Source organism: Crocuta crocuta, unplaced genomic scaffold (assembly GCF_008692635.1).
Source record: "Crocuta crocuta isolate KB4526 unplaced genomic scaffold, BGI_CrCroc_1.0 scaffold189, whole genome shotgun sequence".
Lineage (NCBI taxonomy): Eukaryota > Metazoa > Chordata > Mammalia > Carnivora > Hyaenidae > Crocuta > Crocuta crocuta.
The window spans coordinates 2580453-2598704 of record NW_027551564.1 but is presented as its reverse complement, the minus strand read 5'-3'; the positions used below and the strand labels follow the sequence as shown (position 1 = coordinate 2598704).

At 32.9% G+C, this 18252-nt stretch overlaps 1 protein-coding gene across 6 annotated transcripts in view; it reads right to left on the bottom strand.

Moving 5' to 3' along the window:
• RBM26 (RNA binding motif protein 26) overlaps positions 1-18252 on the bottom strand; it is an 82217-nt gene that overhangs the window by 15620 nt on the left and 48345 nt on the right. For all 6 annotated transcript variants that reach the window (XM_077750055.1, XM_077750056.1, XM_077750052.1 and 3 more), the window contains 6 exons: positions 12579-12704; positions 12151-12225; positions 10121-10288; positions 8565-8669; positions 5265-5465; positions 2551-2637 (listed from right to left, as the gene is read on the bottom strand). In XM_077750055.1, the coding sequence (XP_077606181.1) occupies positions 2551-2637; positions 5265-5465; positions 8565-8669; positions 10121-10288; positions 12151-12225; positions 12579-12704 (762 nt within the window). The remainder of the gene's footprint in view (positions 1-2550; positions 2638-5264; positions 5466-8564; positions 8670-10120; positions 10289-12150; positions 12226-12578; positions 12705-18252) is intronic.

The window sequence follows — 18252 nt, the reverse complement described above, 5'->3', positions numbered from 1 at the left end:
GGTAAAACCTATAGGGGCATAGGTGGGGGGCAATTTTAGAGCTATTTATCAAAAATTTTAATGCATATATCCTGTCATCCAGCAATAATGTTATCAAGAATATATCTTATAGTCATATTCATGTACGTACATAGAGGAAATATGCACCAAGAATATTCACTGTTACACTGTAAAAGAATAAAAACAATTTAAAGTCCGTAACACGGTTGATTATGTTTGGCACATCCATATGGGGACAATTTCTGACCTTTCAGTCATACTTGAATGTCTCAAGTACCTTATTTTGTACTTTCACTTTGAAATATTGTGCATGTACTGATTAGAAAATAACAGAGACATTTATTCACTCATCTAGAACAATGGTTCAGTAAGAACAATGAAATATTTGGAAATAAATGCTGAAAAAGGTTGACATTTTTTTTTTTCCCTTGGGAAGACTTATCACTTACCTTGAGTTTGTATCTTCTTACATTTTTGGTGTTAAGATTTTCTTTATTTTATAAAATGATGATGATGATACATGAAATTTGGTTGTAGTTTTAACGCATTCTTCCTTGACAAAATTAAAAACTGACATTTCTATGTCAAAACATCAATTTTTAAATTCCTAAACATTAATGATTCCAGAAATCCAGAAGTTTGAAAACCATTGCTTTAGCCTATATCCTGCTTGTAGAAGATCCGCTTCACCTTAATTTTCTATTCTCTTCTACTACAGAAGGTTACAAAATTTTAATAATTTTTTGGTTCAGGAAATGATTATGGTTTAACAACTTCCATAACTTTATTTCAAATGTTTATCATAGTAATGGTAGTTCGTCCTTTCAGCCTACTGAATAATTCCAACTAAAATGGTATTTACTCTGAAAAGGTAATTCTTATTATATCTAACTTGTCACTTATTCAACCTCCATATAATTCAGTGTTAAAGTCTTTCTTATACATTAATCCCGTCTTTTCAACTGATTGCTACTCATTTGGAAAACCTGCATTGTTTATTTTACACACACACACACACACACACACGTGTGAGGTGGAAAAAGCAATAGGGTATATAGGTCAATAAATCTTTTAAGAACAAAACTTCCAGTGCTCAGCCACATAGGCAAGGAAAAGTTTTAACAAACTTTTAAACATTTATACAATGATAGCTACCACTGTTTTATGACTACTGCCTAGAAAACAGAACATAGACATACTCAAGCTACCTAACATTACACTGAAAATTGTCACTAAAGCCATCAATTAAAGGAAGCTTATTCTTAACTTATACTCAATAGTACTTTTAGAAAAAATATGATCAAATTTTGGTTAAGCATCTGACTCCTGATTCTCTCTCTCTCAAAAAAATATTAAAGTATTTTTAAAAGGGCCTACTTTTTAACATCACATAAATACATACAAGTTTATAAGAAAAACTTTTAACTCTCATCAATAATAGTCTCACAAAAGATCTTTAAATGAAGAGATTACCGAAATCAGATTTTAAAAAACCTTAAGATGCATTTTTATTGTATAAAATGATCCACTACACCACAGTCATTCCAGGGCCCCAGCTGAACTGAGATTTTTCAGACCCACACTCTGTTACTGGTTACAATGTCCCAAGTGCAACTCCTACCAGGTTAGGTCCCCCATAAGGTATCATTGTGTTGGCAGGGAGTATTCACTACAAAGAAGATACATCAATTTAGAGAGTTTTTTTTAAAACTTTAATTTAGACCACAATCAAGTTAAAACTTTTGAAAGGCATACCACTCTTCCATTCACTTGAGGTTAACTGTTTGGAACTCTTACTGCATTTTTCCAAGGACAAAATAGTACATCTAACTCTCTACAATCCTGAAGAAAGAACACACAAGGCTAAAAACATTTCCTATGAATCTCCCATACCTCATATCCATTTTCCTTTTAATCTTTTAAACCCAGATGAAAGACAAGGCTACATATACCCGATCATTTTTTGTAAAGACAATTCAAGATACACAGTTTAAGACAACTATACTATAAGTACCCTAAAAGCTAAAGCTATATATCATACCTTGGGCAAAAAACTTGTAGAAGCCTAGTTGGGGGTATACTGAGCTAGGGACACTTCTTTAGAGTTCAGTTTATTGAGACTAGTAAGTGGCAGACTAGTAAGATGGCTTAGAAGAACCACCATCTGGATTCTTATCTCTCTCATCACTCATTCTGCAAAGCAGACTTTGTTCTGGGCCAGCTGAGAAAAAGGGTAATGGAAAGTGGGGTGGCCCCCTCCCACGTGAAAGAGAAAGGAAGGAGAAATGCTGGTGTCTCAAGACAATACAACTTAACATTCAACTTGGTAATAACTAACTATATATTCTAATTCTATCATGTTATAAACAGAATTGCCAAACTGCTTTAGGACATTCTTTGTAGCCATGAATTCCAATTCATATGACCTTCAATTGTCAAAATGTAGTTATTTAGTAAGTTAAAATTTTTTCCTTTATATTAAAACTTAAAAGCAATATTTATAAAACATTTAAATCTGAATTTTCAATAAATTAGATTTCTAATACTTACTGCTTCAGCTTCTGCTCTTGTCTTGAATGTAATTACTGCATGAAGTGAAGAGTCATCAATCTGACAATCTTCAATTTCACCATATTGCTTTAAATTAAAAAGAAGTATTTCCTCCAAATAAATATTTCGAAACATCCAAAATCCTAATGGTTTTTAAAATACCAATATATGTAACCCAGAATATATAACAATTCATGGTGATTAACAGAAAAAAAAAATGATGAATAATTCATTTTAGTACTTGATGTTACAAGATAAAGAGTGGTCCTGTTTATAATTCTACACTTTTTAGAATTAGGGACACTTACACTTGTTCAAACTGTGCTTTAAATCAATGAAAAAGTGTCAAAGACTGGGTTTCCTTACTGCCCTTCCTTCTATACTCATTATTCCAATCCCATAATGTGCTTGCTACATTCTTTCTAAAACAGGATATTTAATCCTCAGATCTGTTTCTTTTGTGTCATTCTCAATTTAAAGATGGTGCAAAAAAAAAAAAAAGATTCAGAGAATTTTTTAAATAATTTTCCCAAAGTAATTTAAATACCAGGAGAGTCAAGGTCTTTTGAGTTAAGTTTAACATTCAAACTGACCCTGCTTTCACTCTTAATACATACTCCTGTACACCATTCTCTATTTTAAAGAGTTAAATATGTTAAATGATGCTTGCTTCTGGTTTGTTGGGATTTTATTTTTTCTTTATGTAGAAGGATTCTTCTACAAACAACCTTTATCATATAAAATTCTAGTCCTTTATATATCATCACTAATACCTTTCTCCTTTTTTACCCAAAATAAAATTGTAACCATAGTCTTATTAAAAACACACACACACACACACTCTATATCAAAAATTTCTATGAAGATAATGGACTTTAGATCAATCAGATCCCAGTTCTGTCATTTACTAGCTTTGAGAACTTGAAGAAGTTACATAATCTCTTCAAGCTTCATCTTCATCTCTAAAGTGGGCATAATAAAGGTACCTACCTCAGAGGGTTGTTGAAATAATTCATAATATATTGAATTACATAAGGTGCTCAGAATAATGCCTGCCACAAAATAAATGCTCTATAATTTTTATTACTACTGCTACTGCTAACAGTCCCAGTGGATAAATTAAAGAAAGCATTTAGTTAATCACATTTTGTAATAGCCAATGGTCCTATGATAATGTAGGTTTTTTTCTCAGTTACTTGCCACAGGTTCAAATCCCAGGTTGAGACAGAGAACTACACTTTAAACCTGCATTCTTAAAGACTGCTCATTTTTAAATGTGCATCACCACTACTAATTTTGAATGGAGTTCAAATCTCCAAATGCATGTAAGAATCCCCATTTAGAGGCTCTGAATATTTATAAAACCAAAACCATCCTAGTCTCACTAAAATAAATTCATAACTAACTCACCTTGTTTATTTAGATTATTTTAGATTATGTATTCTTTGCTAATTTCCTGATTAGCTGAATAACTGTATGCGAAACATTATCTGGATCTCCTTATCTTTGTGAAAGGGGGGGAATGAGGGGGATAGCAGGAAAGAATTGGGCTAGATTATTTCCAAGATCCTTTTTAGTTCTCTGCTTCCTTTCTTTCTCCCTTTGAAGCAATCAAGCATAGGACTTTCCAGATTCCTCTTCCTTAAATATTAATCATTTATTTCTTAAACATATACCATTTTTTTCAGTAACTCTCTCTGTCCCAACAAAGTATAGTTTCACCTTTGTAACTCCTGTTAACAGCTTCGAATGTGACTATCAAACATGTAAATCTGAATTTCCAAAAGACTTAATCATTTGTGTACCTATCTGTAAGCTTATTGATCCGTCAAGATCTAAGCTCCAGTTACTCCCTTATGAAATTTTCTACTATGCTTTTTCTATCATATGCCTGTGTAAAAGATACTTCTCTAAGTTACTACTTAGTTTTTAATGAATTTAACTTGATCATGCCATAAATTATGTTTGTAGTTTACGTTAACTGGTCTGTGTTAAAATAATACATATAAAATCCTTGAAGGTAAAGAACTGGTATTTCCTTCATTATCTCCAGAGCAATTACTATATCCCTGAAGGCATGACTGATGCTTAGCAACTAACCTTTGGAATACCACTAAGAATCACAACATTTAAGTTGTAAAGGCCTTTAAGCAAATATAATTTCCATTCTGCACATGAGCCAAATGAATCCCAGGAAGTGCAAGTTAAATAATGGGTTAGCCAGGACTAGAATCTCATTCTCCTTTCTCATAGGTCAGACTCTATACCCTAGCACTAAGGCAACTTCAACATCATGTATCAAAATTTCATCCTGCTTCATTTCTAAGGTCAGCTAAATCAAGAATACAGTATTAACAAATAAAATTCCATCTTAATTTAAAGAGCTCTGGATGGCTTGTATGTTAAATTTTCCCTTAAAAGTATCAAATGACACTATCCTACTGAACATCTCCCTCTGCAATGGCAAAATTTAAATCATTCATTTCACAATATCTGAAGGCCTACTAAGTGTTAAGAATAGTAATGTTTCTTCCAGATAACAAACAAAAGTATCTGCTTTTTAAATAAGAACAAAAGATTTTTATAGATTAATCAAACCCTTTGGTCAGATTAATGGGATTCAATTACTCATCATTTTCATAATTTCCCCTTTAATATTCATTATTCCCAACAATGACTATCAGTACTTGTTCTGGTGGACAGTAAGAAAGTACCGCAAAATGAGGAAGAAGATCTTCTCTATCACTCTCTGTAAATGCAGAAATTTCCAATGCCCTTGGACGATGATCCACCACAGCATGACCAGGCACACTTCGACCTCGACCTCGACCCCTGCCTCGGCCATGAGCTGCACCTCGACCTCTTGAGTGAATTCCTCTACCCCGACCAGATGAAAGAATCCCTCGTTTTGCAGCCTTGAAGAGATTATAGACATACAAGTTAAATGCCACAATTTCTAACACAAGCCACACGTTATATATATTCTATCAGATTAGTCAAACTTTTATACAATTTGATATCATATTCAAATACTGGCTTAGAAAGGATCTCATATATAAATTAAGGTTTTAGTTTTTAAAGTGATCGTAAATTTAGGTAGCTAATGCATTTAGAAAATAAAATAACATTAAGTGAAGCAATATTTAAAATTGTTAAATGTGCCTTTTTCTACTAAGTTCGTATTTTCCAAGATCTCAGACTGAATCATAAAAAGATCAGCAATTCTTGATTTCCAAATAATACACGCTGTGAAAATGTTACTTCAGCAGCTTAATACATAGATACATAACTAATATACAATAAATTAATTTTTCCACTTAGGACTTTTAAATACAGTGTGTCTATTTTTGTGCCTGTGGACTTCAGTTAGTATAATTATCTCAAATTCATCATTTTGGTCACTTACACTAACATCATTACACAACCAATGTAGCACGTTTAATGTCTATTCCACCACACTGTTCCATGTGAAAAGCACACCATTCCTTCATTTCACAAATATTTAAGGAGCACTTCCTATGCTCAAGTCCTTACCTTCCTGAAACTCAAATCCTAGAGGGGTAAAGAGACATTTAGCAACCAAGTTATTTAATTATATTAATAAGAAGTAACTCAAAAAGTAAGGAAATGCTTTACTTAAAGACTTGAACAGAACATTAAATATCTGCAATAAATATGCTAGGATATGCATGAGGATGTTTTGTCCTTGCTTTATTCTCCACCTGATCCCCAGCACTTACAACAGCAGCTGGCAGACTATTTAGTATGTGTTCAATGAATCAAAGAAGAAACAAAGAACAAGCAAGGTAAGAATGAGGGGTAGGGGCTACAACATGAACAAAGGAATCAAGGAAATCACAGGAAATCCAGTGTAGCTGGACCACATGGGATGAAGAAATGAGGCTAAAGAGATAAGCAGAACCAGATCATGAAAAATTTTAAGGACCACTAAATTAAGGATTTTTATTTTTATCCTAAGAGCCATGAAAAACAGTTAAACATTTTAAGTACAGAAGTAGAGTGATGCAGTAAAATAAGTATTTAAAATATTATTCTGGCTAGTTTTAAGAACATAGTAGAAGAAAGAGGAGAATAAGCTGGAAAGCAGTAGACTACTAAAGGAGCCCCAACAACTGAGGATGGAAGCTCTGTCTACACTGGTGGCAGTACAAGAAAGAAAGAAGAAAACATATTTACGATACACTTGGGAGTAACATGTACTAACACTTAGTAACTAGTTAGATACAGATAATAAAGGAAAGGGAGGAATCAATGAAGATTCCCAGGTTTCTGGTTTGGGTAACTGTGTAGATGGAGTAATTTAGGGGCCAGATAAGCTCAATTCTGAACAGGTACAGTCTGAGGATGTGAGATAGCCAAGTGGAAATGTCAAGCAAGCACCAATGACAGATCTTTTCAAGTATTAATATTTGTTTCTTCACCTCGAGACAGTTCATCTTAACATTAGCTAAAATAATAACCTAAAATCCAAATAATAAACTTCATAGGTCAAGGATTAATGTTCATAATGGGAGTAGCATATATAAAAGTATGCTTTGAAGAATACTGTCTCAAAATGTTCCCTGAAAAAGGAGACCCGTGGACAAATAAATTTGAGCAATACAGAATACTGATTATGTATATTTAGGGATTCACAAATTAAAAACCTTTAAGAAATCCTATGGCAAAAAAGCATGTTTAATCTAACCTTTTCCAAATTTATTTGGCCTCAGAAGCTTTTTGCACTAATATCTATTAACAAAGAATGGAACTGGCGTTGTAAATGACACACTCTGGGACACACTGCATTATAATATCTGCATATACTAATAGTAACTACAAACTGAAGTTTAACCATCATAAAAGAAAACCAGAAAATGCCATTCAGTGTTTAGCTAGATCATGATAGAGAACCAAAGCATGGACTAATAAAGAATATTGATAAAACTATTATTTATTTACTAAAATTTTATGAGCTAAAAGTTTAAAAGTGATAACTTGTTTGTTAAGTCCCACAAACACAGGAAAGTAATCTCTGTAATAAAGAACACAGTTTCTATATTGACAAAAAAGAAATCCATCTTTTTCAAAACCTGTTATCTTGTCCAAAACGTACAGGCAGCCCTACCAAGTTTGCAGAGAATATAAGATGCATGCAGGTTTAGAGGCCATCCTATGACAGACAAGACAGAACCTTAAGACAAGCAAAGTGGCTGCTAAATGTTAAGTCTGCTATGTTAATACCTGGATGCCAGTACTAAATTCAGATTATGTCCTAGGTCAAAAAAAAAAACACAAAGGTGCTAACAAATTTGGGAAAAAAACCCACAATTCTCAGATGAAGCAAATAAAAAATTTTAATTGTGGCATCAAACAATTACAAATATAGGCAAGTACCAGTTACACTGATGGCATTAATGTCTCTGTACTTCAAAATGTAAACACTTTTTAAATCTAATTTTAAATATCTTTTTGCTAAGTGTTATAAAATACCCATTGCTTATAATAATTTCATAATATCACTAGATTTTTCTTACAAAAATAATCACATAGCTAAATTAGAGAAGAAAGTAGTTTATTTTCTTTTATAAATATCCACAGCACCATCTATAGGCAAAACTTAAGTAAGCATGCTTTCAATATAGTTCTCCACTAACCGTCTGGGCCTAACAGCAACTCAATATAATATGCCTGTATATGCACAGAAGATCTCTTGTAAGAATACCTGAAAAGGATTTAATAGATTTTGGTCTCAGGGAGGAGAGCTAGAAAAGGAACCAAACTCACTAGAAGTAGAGGGACCTGGGTATACAGGCAGAAATGCTGCCACCCCTCATTAAATATAAGATTTTATCTACCAGTTCTGAAAAATTTGCTAACTTCTTCTCTCTTTCCTATATTCGTCACAGACTACCAATAATTACTGATGAGAATGAGGGGATATATTTCAAACTGACCACCATGCCTACATTTGCTTCTCTTTAGCATACTGGGTAAGTTGTGGTAAAACGTACTTCCAGCTGTAATTCTGTATACTTTCTCCTAAGTTCAGTGACTTCTTCTCCAGCTTGCATCTTCTTATATAAATCCAGTTCTGTATCAAGCAATTCTTTCTGCATCTAGAAATGGTAATTAATAATTTAAGTAACAATAATTATTAATATTCACAGTTATAAAAACTTTTTTTTAAACAAAGAACTTTTACACATTCCCATTTCATCCATACATTCCCTCTCTATCTCCATCCAGTCCCTTGGCCGTAGTCCAAGCCATCAATCATGTCAGGTCTACACTATTACAACAGCTCCCTAACTTGTACCACTGATTTCCCTAGAATTCATTTTCTGTACAGAAGTGAAAGTGAGATCTCTATGGACTGATATGAAGTAATTTTCAGGAACAACTGCGAAAAGAAAAACAATAACAAAAAAATACCAAGGTATTAATGACCAATATATGATGTGCTTTTATGTAGGGAAGAATACATACACATCAAGAGGGAGGGAAGAACGGGAACAGAGAGGCAGGAATTAAAGGAAAAATGTCTTCTATATATACCCTTTTATGTGGTTTAACTTTTGAATCATGTTGTTTTATTTATTCAAAATAATATTAAATCCGCAAGAATGAAGAGAAGCGGTTCCAAAACAAGATTCAAGTAGAAATACATCTAACTTTACCAAACTGATATCATAACCACAAAAAAAAAAAGTAATCTTAGACCGCAGTTCTGACTCTATATCCTTAGTCGAATGTACAGTAAACTTTTCAAGAATACAAATAAATTCTGAATCTTTTACTTCGTTGTTGGAAGTGGTCTTGTTGTAGCAATTCTGGAACTATTTGGAAGGTAGTAAATGACTGTGCAAAGGAGTATTGTATTCATGTTAGTGGGAAGCAAGCTGTCATTATGGGAACACAAAGATAAAATATGGAATACGAGAGGGAAAGGAAGAACCCTGTGGTGTTGGATTAGAATCAGAAACATCAATATGAACTCATGATTCTATACATGTATGTACATACACACAGCACCAAGTATAAATATTATATAACTCTGCAGCTTTTAAAAAAATCAATTATCAGGTGAAATTATCTTCCTTATTTATATCTCACAGACTGATCTATTTGAATTTCTCTCCTTTTAATCCATTCTATATAATGCTGTCAAAATGTTACTTTTGTTTAACTTTTTATACTAAGAACTTACAAAATAAAGCTCAAACTCTTCAGTCAAGTATTCATCAAGCATTCAGGTACGTGTATCACTTTGTCCTCAAGGTATCTTTTCAATTATTATTACCCATAAATATTCTAATTACTGACTTCCAACTGAAATCTAAAAGGTTTAAAAGACCAGTAGAGCTTTTGTTTGTATATATTTCCTATTAATTAATGAAGGAAGGAAAAATGTTAGCATGTAATAGTCAGATTTTTAAAATGTTAGCATGTAATTTTAAAGATTTTAATATTTTAAGGAGATTACCTAAAAGGAAAATAATCTTAAGTAATGTAGCATTTTAACGTTTTTAGTAAGTAGTAATATGAATAACAACACAAATTAAAATACCTGAGTCTTGGTTTTTATACTCTTTGGAAGACAACGTCCAGGAGAAACAGCTTTGACCTCATCTTTCAACTTGGTAATATTTTTTGTCAAAACTTCTAAAGTTTTCATTATTTCCGCTTTATCTTCAGACTTCATTGCTTTGTTTTTCTCCAGTTTTGAAATCAACATCTGCCAAATTTTTAAAAAGAGAAAAACTAAGATACACAAAACAAACACACCAAAGTAAATCTAAAAATAAGTAACTACTAGTTTTAATTTACATATTCATGGCAAGGGCTGCAACCACTAAGACAGCAGAACAGAGTTGGTGATGCTATCTCAACTCAACTCTCAATCTTGGCACATTCTGTGAAGAATTACATTGCCACTGGTCTTTCGGGATGTAAGTTCAAAGAACACAACTTTAAGAAATGCAACTGAAAGTTGTCAATTTGAAGCAATACTTCAAAAGTAATACTTTTACTTTCTAATATATTTGTGGATATTACAATCTCTAAAGTAGTCCCACTCCAAATGTAGCCTACAACCCAGAAAGACACAGAGAAGTTTTATGGTTCCTTTCATATAACGAGATCTTAAAACAATTAATTACTTTCTTTGTCACAGGGAACATTAACTGGCTAACATTAAGAATGGTATCCCCAGGGGCGCCTGGGTGGCTTAGTCGGTTAAGCGTCCAACTTTCGCTTAGGTCATGATCTCACGGTTCGTGGGTTTGAGGCCCGCGCGGGGCTCTGTGCTGACTGCCAGCTCAGAAGCCTGGAGCCCGTTTCAGTCTGTGGCTCCCTCTCTCTCTGACCCTCCCCTGCTCACACGGTCTCTCTCTCTCTCTCTCCTAGAAATAAATAAAACATTAAAAAAAAAAAAAAGAATGGTATCTCCAACATGGACAGGAAACAAAATATAAAGTAATATGGGGTGGAAAAAACCACATATTATATAAATTTTCTGAGTCAAGGTGGTTTCAGATTTGGGTGTCAAGTACTGTGATTTCTCTTTATCATGTGCTGTATATCCAAATTTAAATTAGAAAAGATGTCATTTTAACCCAAAATGTAAAAAGTTTCTGTATTTTTAATATTTTGAGATACCATAACCTTTATTACAAGACGTAATCAGGAACTGGCACTAATTAAATGTCATAACCTAGAGCAACAGTGTACAAAAGAAATACTGTAAGCCACGTAAGTAATTTTACATTTTCTAGCAGCCACATTAAAAAGATTAAAAAGAAAAATCCAAACCAGTAAATTAATATTGTATTTAACTCAGTTTATCTAAAATGTTATAAACTTCAACAAAAATTATTGGGATGTTTTACTTTTTTTCTTCATATTCTGTGTTTGAAATCTGATGTGCATTTTATATACTTATAGCACATATCAATTTTTTTTAATGTTTATTTAATTTTGAGAGAGACACAGAGAGTGTGAGCCAGGGAGGGGCAGAGAAAGAGGAAGACACAGAATCCGAAACAGGCTCTGAGCTGTCAGCACAGAGCCTGATGCGGGGCTCAAACTCACAGACTGTGAGATCATGACCTGAGTGGAAGTCAAATGCTTAACCAACTAAGCCACCCAGGCGCCCCACAGCACATATCATTTTGAACTTGGCACATTTCAAGTTCTCAAAAGTTGCATGTAGCTATTAGCTGCCCTACTGACAACACAAAAGTAGAGAATCCCAAAAAAACTTTTAAAAGATACATATCTCAACGTTGAGAAAAAGTTTCCAATTCACTATCTGTTGACAAACTACTGTGCAGCAACATATCTGGATCAATATTCCTTATTTCTGCTTCGCTGGCCACCACAGTTCCTTTAAACCAATATAATCCCCAGTTCACCATTTAATGTATGCTCTTCATCCCCAATACACATTAATCAACTGATATATACATTATCGTTCATAAACATTTCAGTGTTACCTTTATTAAAAGTTTCTTAGAAGTGGCTATATAGGGTGAGATAAAATTTACTCAATATTATAACATCTACAAATATATTTCGCCAAATCTAGCTTTATTTTACCTTCTGTGTTTCAATGTGCTTTTCTAAAATTTCTTGTTTCCTTTTCCTTACATCCTGCTGAAGTTTCAATGCCTCCTAGAGAAAGATATCAAAAACATCTGTAGAATATTTACTGTTCATTAGTCTGATAAATAGGTATTCCCGAGGAGAGAAACGGTTGTGGATGCAGAAGCTTGGCAAAAACAACTAAATGTAAAGTTTTGGTATGTAAAAGTTAAATATGTAAGTTTCTAAGATCAATCAGGAGAGCTTTTCATTCCCCCTCCCAAATTAATATTTACTGCTACACAATGAAAACTAAAAGTTCAGTGGCAATCAACACACACCTTTCTTTTAGCTCTGTTTTGTGATAAGCCTTTAAAAAAACACATACATGCAGAAAAAAGCATTCCTACATGCAAATTTTGTGCCCAACTAACTGTATTTACCTGTTTTTTTTTCTGTGCTTCATTATTGTCAACTGCAGCGGTGGAAACAAGTAAGGTTTTCTGTGCAGCCTTCAAAGCAGCTGGATTATACACTGTTTTAGTTAGGCCAGTAGATGTAGACAACACCTACCAACACAAATTCAATTTCTTAAAAAATGTACCAAGCACTCATGACTACCTATCTTGTTTTCTATAAAACTCAATTTTAAAACACTTTTGTCAAAATTCAATTGTTCACTGAAATAAATGTATTATATACATATAATAACTAAATCACATTTAGTGGTTTGAAAGGAAGGGTATGAATGAGGCTTAAACTATAAAATAAAAACATTAACAGCATATACCTACAGAAAAAAACATAAACTTTGAACATAAAAAACTTCAAATCAAGAAAAAACACTGACGTGACAGTCACAAAGCCCTAATCATTTATTTCCTCTAACCAGATCCTTCCATGAAATTTTATTTCCACAGTTATTCAAATATTTAATAAAAATGACGTGATGATATGTTAATTCATGTGTCTCTCTCCCTATCTACACAGTAAGATCAACAAAACCATGTTTTCTCCTCTTTGTGCTTCTAGTACCTAAACCTTGTTACCAACTAATTATGAGACCCTAGTTAACTTCAGGCACTTTTTGGGGGTCTCAGTTTGCTCTCTAAAATGAGAATGTTTTAAGTGGATGGCATTTAAAGTCCTTACAAATTCAAAAATCCATTCCATAAAAACAGGGATTTTTGGCTTGGTTCATCACTCTATCTTCAGTGCCAAGAACAGTGCCAGGGCACATAGTAAATACTCAATGAACACTTTTGCACCAAATTAAACTGAAAGATCAAGGTGGATAATCTTTTCCACACAAGGGTCAATTCAAGAAAATAAAGTGGCTACCTTTTTTATCCTTCAAAAGCAAAAGGCTGTAGGTTCAACGGAGTGGTTAGTTACTGGTTCTTAGAAAGTTTAGAGATCCCTTAAGGGAAATCTATGAATGTTACAAAAACTAAAGGTGGAACCATATGTGTGAACAGTGTTTCCAGAGGAAAAGTTTCCAAAGAGTTAAGGGAGTTCATGACCAAAAAGAGGTTAAAAGAACTACACAAACAGAAGATTATCAATGAAAAAAAGCCCACTTTTTAGCTAGTAAAATGTAAACATCAGGGTCTATCAGAGAAGTAACAAGCAGATACCATTTTCTAATCATCTATCATAAAGTTAGATTAGGGAACAGCACAAAGAATAGGCAACTCATCACTGTACTAAGTGTTCAAGAATGTTTTAGCCTCCAAGTGAAATAAACATCTAGAATACTGTTGGGTGCCTACGTGGCTCAGTTTGTTAAGTAACCAACTCCTGATTTTGCCTCAGGTCATGATCTCATGGTTTGTGAGATCTTGCTGCATCAGGCTCTTGCTGGCAGTGCAGAGTCTGCTTGGGACTCTCTGTCCTTCTGTCTCTCTACCCTCCCCCAACCTTGTTTTCTCTCTCTCTCTCCCTCCCTCAAAATAAACTTTATTTTTAAAAAAGCCTAGAATACTGTTAATTATACTGATTGTATGCAATGCAACTGATGTTTAGAAATAAAGATTCTTTATAATACTTGATGTATATCAAATCTGATAATTTTCTTACATAATGAAAAGTAATACTCCAACATCACTAACAAATAACAAAATTGTTGCATTCAATTATAAATTATAAAATATTAAGAGTAAATCTAGTTACCTGAAGTCTAACTTTAGTCATCATTCTCTGTAATACTAGAAGCAAATTTCTTCCATGCTACCTTACCATACCAAACAATGTTAAACTGCAGGATTGTACAAGAAAGAGACAGTAGCTTTATAAAGAAAGAAATACAACATAAAATGCTAAAAACAGAATTTGAGTGTCTCATAAACTGTTTTCTTCATGAGGGTTCCAAGACAAGTTGAAAAGTTGTGACCAAAAAGATTTCTATACTCAATAAGTTGGAAATGATAAATACCATAACCCTAGTTTCTAGTTTCAAAATATCTATTACCATAAAAGCTGTGAGAAAGCCTGAAGTAAAGAAACCCATGTAATGTAATCTGTTTAACTTGGCATTCCTTAATTTCAGTGTACTCCTTTTTCAAAGGATATTTATTAACATCTGATATCAGGCTAAGTAAGAAGCAGTGACTGAGAGTGAATAAAAGTGTATGACAATACTCCTTTAAAAACATCCCACTTCCTTGTTTTATCTAGGGACTTCCTTCTGTTCAAACAGAATATCAGCTGACATACTTTACTGAACTCAAGAGATCACTATGAACACGGTATCATAATAAACCCCTATGAAAGACAAAAAGGGTGCCACTTATAACCATAGCACCAATACTGTATGATAGCCTAATTTCAGGTGTTGAAAGGTGAAAACAAAATGTCTTAGAAAGAATGAACTATATGAATCCAAATACAGCTCACTGTTCGAATCTAATGAATAATAGCAAGGAACGTGTGTATTTTCATAAAAGAGTTGTGATAAAAAGAGAAGAAAATCTGTTAAAAATGAAACCAGTGGAATGAAATGACAAATCCAACAGGAAAGAAGATTCTGCAATTCCTAAGAACAAAGTCAAAGCACAGGCAGTGGCCTTTCAAACAACCACACTGTCTCTATTTTCCAAATGGGTTTCTGCATGTGCTATATTTTTTATATACTGAACTTACTGCGTTCACCTATTGATTCCAAAGATTTGTGAATTTTTTTGGATTTTTCATATATACTATGTCATATGTGAGTAAATAATCTTGTTTCTTCTTTTGCCATCTTTATACCATTTATTTCATTTTCTTGCCTTACTGAACTGGTTAGGCCCTACACTACTGAATAAAGTGGAGAATAGATATCCTTTCTTGTTCCTGATCTCAAAGAGGAAAAATATCCAATATTTCACCATTCAGTACATTAGAAGATAAAATTAAGGGAGTTTCCTTCTATTTCTACTTTGTACATTGTTTATTGTGACTAATAAATTTTATCATATGCTTTTTCTCCTGAAATAATCAGAAGAGGTTCTTCCCACCCTTCTCCCCCTTAGGTGAATTAAACCTATTTTCAAATGTTAATTCAAACTTGCATTTCTGGAATAAATCCTACCTGGCCAGGATATATTATCTTTTTTCATATCACTAAGCATTTACTAATATTTAGCTTAGGATTTTTATGTCTATATTCATGAGCTATTATTGGCTTGTAATTTTCCTTTCATGTAATATGCTGGTCAGATTTGGTGTCAAAGGTTTGTTGAATTCAAAAGGCGAGCTGAAAAGTATCATATGCTTCATTATTAAAATGTACATCGCTCATATCTCTTACTCTTCAAGACAAAAACCAATTCCCTAATAAGAAATAAGTTAAAATCCATTAATACTTGTTTATCTTATTTCTAATGTGAAATACTACCAGTCATAACTATCATTAGTACTTGTAAAGAAAAACAGATTTTTCTCATGGATAAGGGTGAAACGGGAAAAAAGTATTTTGTAAAAATTACTAAAAGAGAAGAGTGTTATAAATTAAGTCATCAGAGTATTATTTTTTTAATAACCAATCCCCATGCTGGAATCAAATATAAAAGAAACATTTACTATGCTTCACTGTCACACTCAAAATATGCTAGAGCTCTAACAGGTTTTTATAGCAGAAGTTAATGTGTAGGAAACTTATTAATACAATTATTATATAGTTAACTTTTATTTAAGTAAATTATCTTTAATAAATCCAAATATTAATATATGATATTCTCATAAAGCAGCAAACAGATGTTTTTTTCTATAGCAAAAACCAACCCTAACTGGGAATTCTAATGAGAATAGGATTTTACTTTAAAGTTCCATTATAAGGGGCACCTGGGTGGCTCAGTTGGTTGAGCGTCTGACTTCAGCTGAGGTCACAATCTCATGGTTCATGGATTCGAGCCCTGCATCAGGTCTGTACTGACAGCTCAGAGCCTGGAGCCTGGTTCAGATTCTGTGTCTCCCTCTCTCCTTGCTCCTTCCCCACTCACACTCTGTGCCTCTCTCTCTCAAAAATAAACAAACACTAAAAAAATAAAGTTACACTTATAAAATATTTTCAGGGATTAACAGGTTTTTCTTTCCAAGAATAGTAAGTAGGTTAAGAGACAAAGGGATTAGAGGTCTTACAAATAATATTTTAATGTCAAAGAAAATATGTCTACTCAGTAATCAATTTTTGCTACAATAGCTTGATTCCCAAAAAACCCAGCTTAGCATTTTATAGAAATCATATTTTTCTATGAGAAAAATAATCCTCATAATAATCTAACTAAATAATCTAGGTAATAATCCTGAGAGCAGTCAATGCATTAAAAAAAATCAAAAGTAGGAAACTATCATACATTTCCTTAACATTTATATTTAAAGTAGCAAAATTACACAACAAATACAAATTAAAAAATCAAAGGATCCCTTAGATGATTGCATTTTATAGTTAAGGAAACTGAGAGAGTAAGATTCATCCAGGATTATATTGAATATCAGCTGCTAAATAAACAGCTGAAGTCTCCAAAAGACAGGCAATGTTCCTTCAGTATGCCACACTATATATATATACACACACACACACACACACACACAATGTATGTGTGTATATATATATAGTACATATATACATGTATATATATGTTGTACATATATATGTATATACATATATGCCACACTATATATATATGTATGTATGTATGTATGTATGTATTGCTAGGGAACAACAACATCCTGTATCACAAAAGTCTGATACACCTACAACTGATATGACATACATACATTAATTATTCAAGTGATTAATCAGTTTACCTTCTTAGTCTTTAGAAGAGCTTTGGGAGATAATGCGGATAGTCTAAGTCTTTTTCTAGCCTAAGCAGGATGGTATATACACAGATGCCACCTTATTCTTCATAAATTGCTCTATCTCTTGAGAGATACTCAAACATCATTTCACTGATCACTATTTCCAACTAATACCTATTTAGTAGCTACTACAATATCTTAAGATTTAGCAGTCTTCAATTAGGTTTTAAGTTTCCTCTTTCAACATCTCACAAAAATGGAATTTTAGAATAAAGAATCACTCAGGAGTTCACTCAGTGTTGTTCACAGAAAGGGGGAAAATCTGTGTATTTGTGTACTTCTTTGCTTTAATAACGACAGAAATACTGTATAGACATTAGCTCTGAATATTTCCCAGCCTTCAATTAAGAAGAACAAAAAAAAAATTTAAACAATATTTGATGATGGGAAACATTCTTCTAAACTTCCTAAAACTTCTCTGAATCACTAACCTCTCAGGATTCTTCAGCGAAAACCCCTACAGACTTGGGGAACAGGAACAACCAAGAATAAGCAAAAACAAAATGCTATTCTGTAAACAGGTCCACTGAAGATGACTCAAAGTTAGACATTTGTATGTGACATCTTTCCTTAAGAGAGTCTTTACAGTATTTACTAAGTAATTTTTTTCACAAACAGCCCACTACCATTAGTAATTTTTCACAAATTTGGTTATTGGTAACTAAAGTAGTAAATGCATACTACTGACTCCAAGTTTATATCCCTTTTATCCTAAAGCTATACAAAACACATTTAAAAACCAATAAAAACAGAAGCAAACATAGCAGAAAGATT